The sequence below is a fragment of the Curcuma longa genome, chromosome 20 (assembly GCF_044706935.1).
Source record: "Curcuma longa cultivar G26 ecotype Majalengka, Jawa Barat chromosome 20, ITB_CL_G26_1.1, whole genome shotgun sequence".
Lineage (NCBI taxonomy): Eukaryota > Viridiplantae > Streptophyta > Magnoliopsida > Zingiberales > Zingiberaceae > Curcuma > Curcuma longa.
Window position 1 is genome coordinate 9,793,237 of NC_133880.1, and position 2,035 is coordinate 9,795,271.

Below are 2,035 nucleotides of genomic sequence, written 5' to 3' on the forward strand. Positions count from 1 at the left end.
CTCATTTCGACAGACCAAATAAGTATAAATTTTAAATTCAATAAATTTTCATTTATCTCTAGCAACAAAGATTGTCCAGCAAGGTTTTCCACACAAGATATTTATTGAGCATGTTTTAAGAATGAGTGTAATTGAACATCCTTAAAGTTGATATTGTATTTAGATTATATTGATAACATACTAAGCCCCACTTGTGTATGCCTCTAATAAAAAAAATGATAAATCCCAGTCAGTCTCATGGATTCAATCCCTGGGGGTGGCCGGTCCGGTCTCACGGAAGTTTCCCACCGACCACCAGGGTAAATCGGGAAGCATAAAATGTCCTAGGCAAGACTTGTGTATGCCTCTAATATTTATTGTTAACTTAGTTGTACACATTATTGCTTGATCATTATATTGACTAGATTAATCTTATGAACACAACATTAATTAAAGTGAGAACATCTTCATTATGGACCATTTTAAGTGAGAACATTTTTATTATGAACAAAGCATTAAGTTTCACTTAAAGTTGGTATAATGAATTACCAACACAAGGAAAATGTTAAGCATAATCTATGCCCATGATAGGTTCTACCTAAATCATATATGTGCCAAGTAGAATAACATAAGCAATGATGTAGCATACATGGCATAAAAAATAATGATTTAATATGATATATCATGTTTCATAATAATAATAACAATTATTGGTCTCAAACAGATTGCATATCTGAATATATCCTTGATTTTAAATAAAAAGTTTTGCTCTCCAATGTAAATAATAAAAAAATCATTTAAAACAATTTTAAAATTTATGTATAAAATCAATTTTAGAATTTATACTAAATTATAATAAAAGGTGATTATGTTTACCTCTTATAATCTATCCTTAGATTATGTAAAGGGAGGTAAATTATGGGTCAACTTAATTATAATCGATCGCTAAGTGATTAAGGGGCGGGAGGAATTTTTTTTTTCGAACGTATGCGTTATATTAATTAAAAATTGATCCCTTGTCAATTGTAGCAATAGAATTTATACCAAAAGAAGAGATATAGGGGGAGAAAAAGTATGAATCATCCATCATTCCTTTGTTGAGTTTTGAGCTTCCATTTTCATTTTCATTTCCAGAGGACTCAAATATACATGCATGCCAGGTCTCCCCTTCTTCTTCACTATTAATTTCTTTGGAATATAATTGATTATGGCCCAACAGCCTCACCACCATGAGCTCTCGCTCGCCCCCACCGGCAGCTCCACGGCGGCGGTTCCTGCAGAGTCCCGCGGCGGCGGAGGTGAGGCGGCGCTGGACTACGATGTGGTGGTCATACTGGCGGCGATGATCTGCGCGCTGGTCTGCGCCCTGGGCCTCAATTCCATGCTGCAGTGCGTGGTGCGCTGCACCCGCCGCGCCATCGCCGACCCGGCCGCCTGGATCACCCAGCGCCGCCACAACGCCGGCCTCAAGCGCGAGGACGTCGTCGCGCTGCCCGTCGCCACCTACGCTGCCGGCGCTGGGTCGCCCTCTTCGCCGTCGGCCTCCGCTGCGCCGCCGCCAGGCTGCGCCATCTGCCTCTCCGACTTCGCCGACGGGGACAAGATCCGCGTGCTGCCGGCGTGCGGCCACCGGTTCCATGTCCCCTGCATCGACACGTGGCTGCTTTCCCACTGTTCCTGCCCCACCTGCCGCCGTCGCCTCTCCTCTTCGCGCGCCGCCGACGCACCCTGATTACTTTAACTAATTAATTAAATTAAATTAAATCTCTAAGAGTTGAGAATTCTGGTACTAAAATTACTATTGCTTTGCTTTGCTCTTAAGTATCTGTATAAGATCTGGTGCATTTTGAGAGGCTACTTAATCAATCAATTTACTGATCAAACTGTTTGTGGAATTTTTTAAGCAAATGAAAATAACCAAAAAAAAAAGAAGTTTTTTAAGCATGTCAGATGAATAATGAATTGACTGGACCACTTAATGAATCACAAAGGTTTGTTGTGATTTTTAAAGTATTCATGAAGATGAAAAATTTGCAATGCAAAAGGTGGCAACATC

The 2,035-nt window shown here is 40.4% G+C and overlaps 1 protein-coding gene across 1 annotated transcript; it reads left to right on the forward strand.

Moving 5' to 3' along the window:
• The first annotated feature begins 1,167 nt into the window (after positions 1 to 1,167).
• On the forward strand, positions 1,168 to 1,733 carry LOC141812875 (RING-H2 finger protein ATL72-like). The gene has a single exon (XM_074700824.1). The coding sequence runs from the start codon at positions 1,187 to 1,189 to the stop codon at positions 1,709 to 1,711; it is 525 nt and encodes a 174-aa protein (XP_074556925.1). The 5' UTR covers positions 1,168 to 1,186; the 3' UTR covers positions 1,712 to 1,733.
• The last annotated feature ends 302 nt before the right edge of the window (positions 1,734 to 2,035 follow it).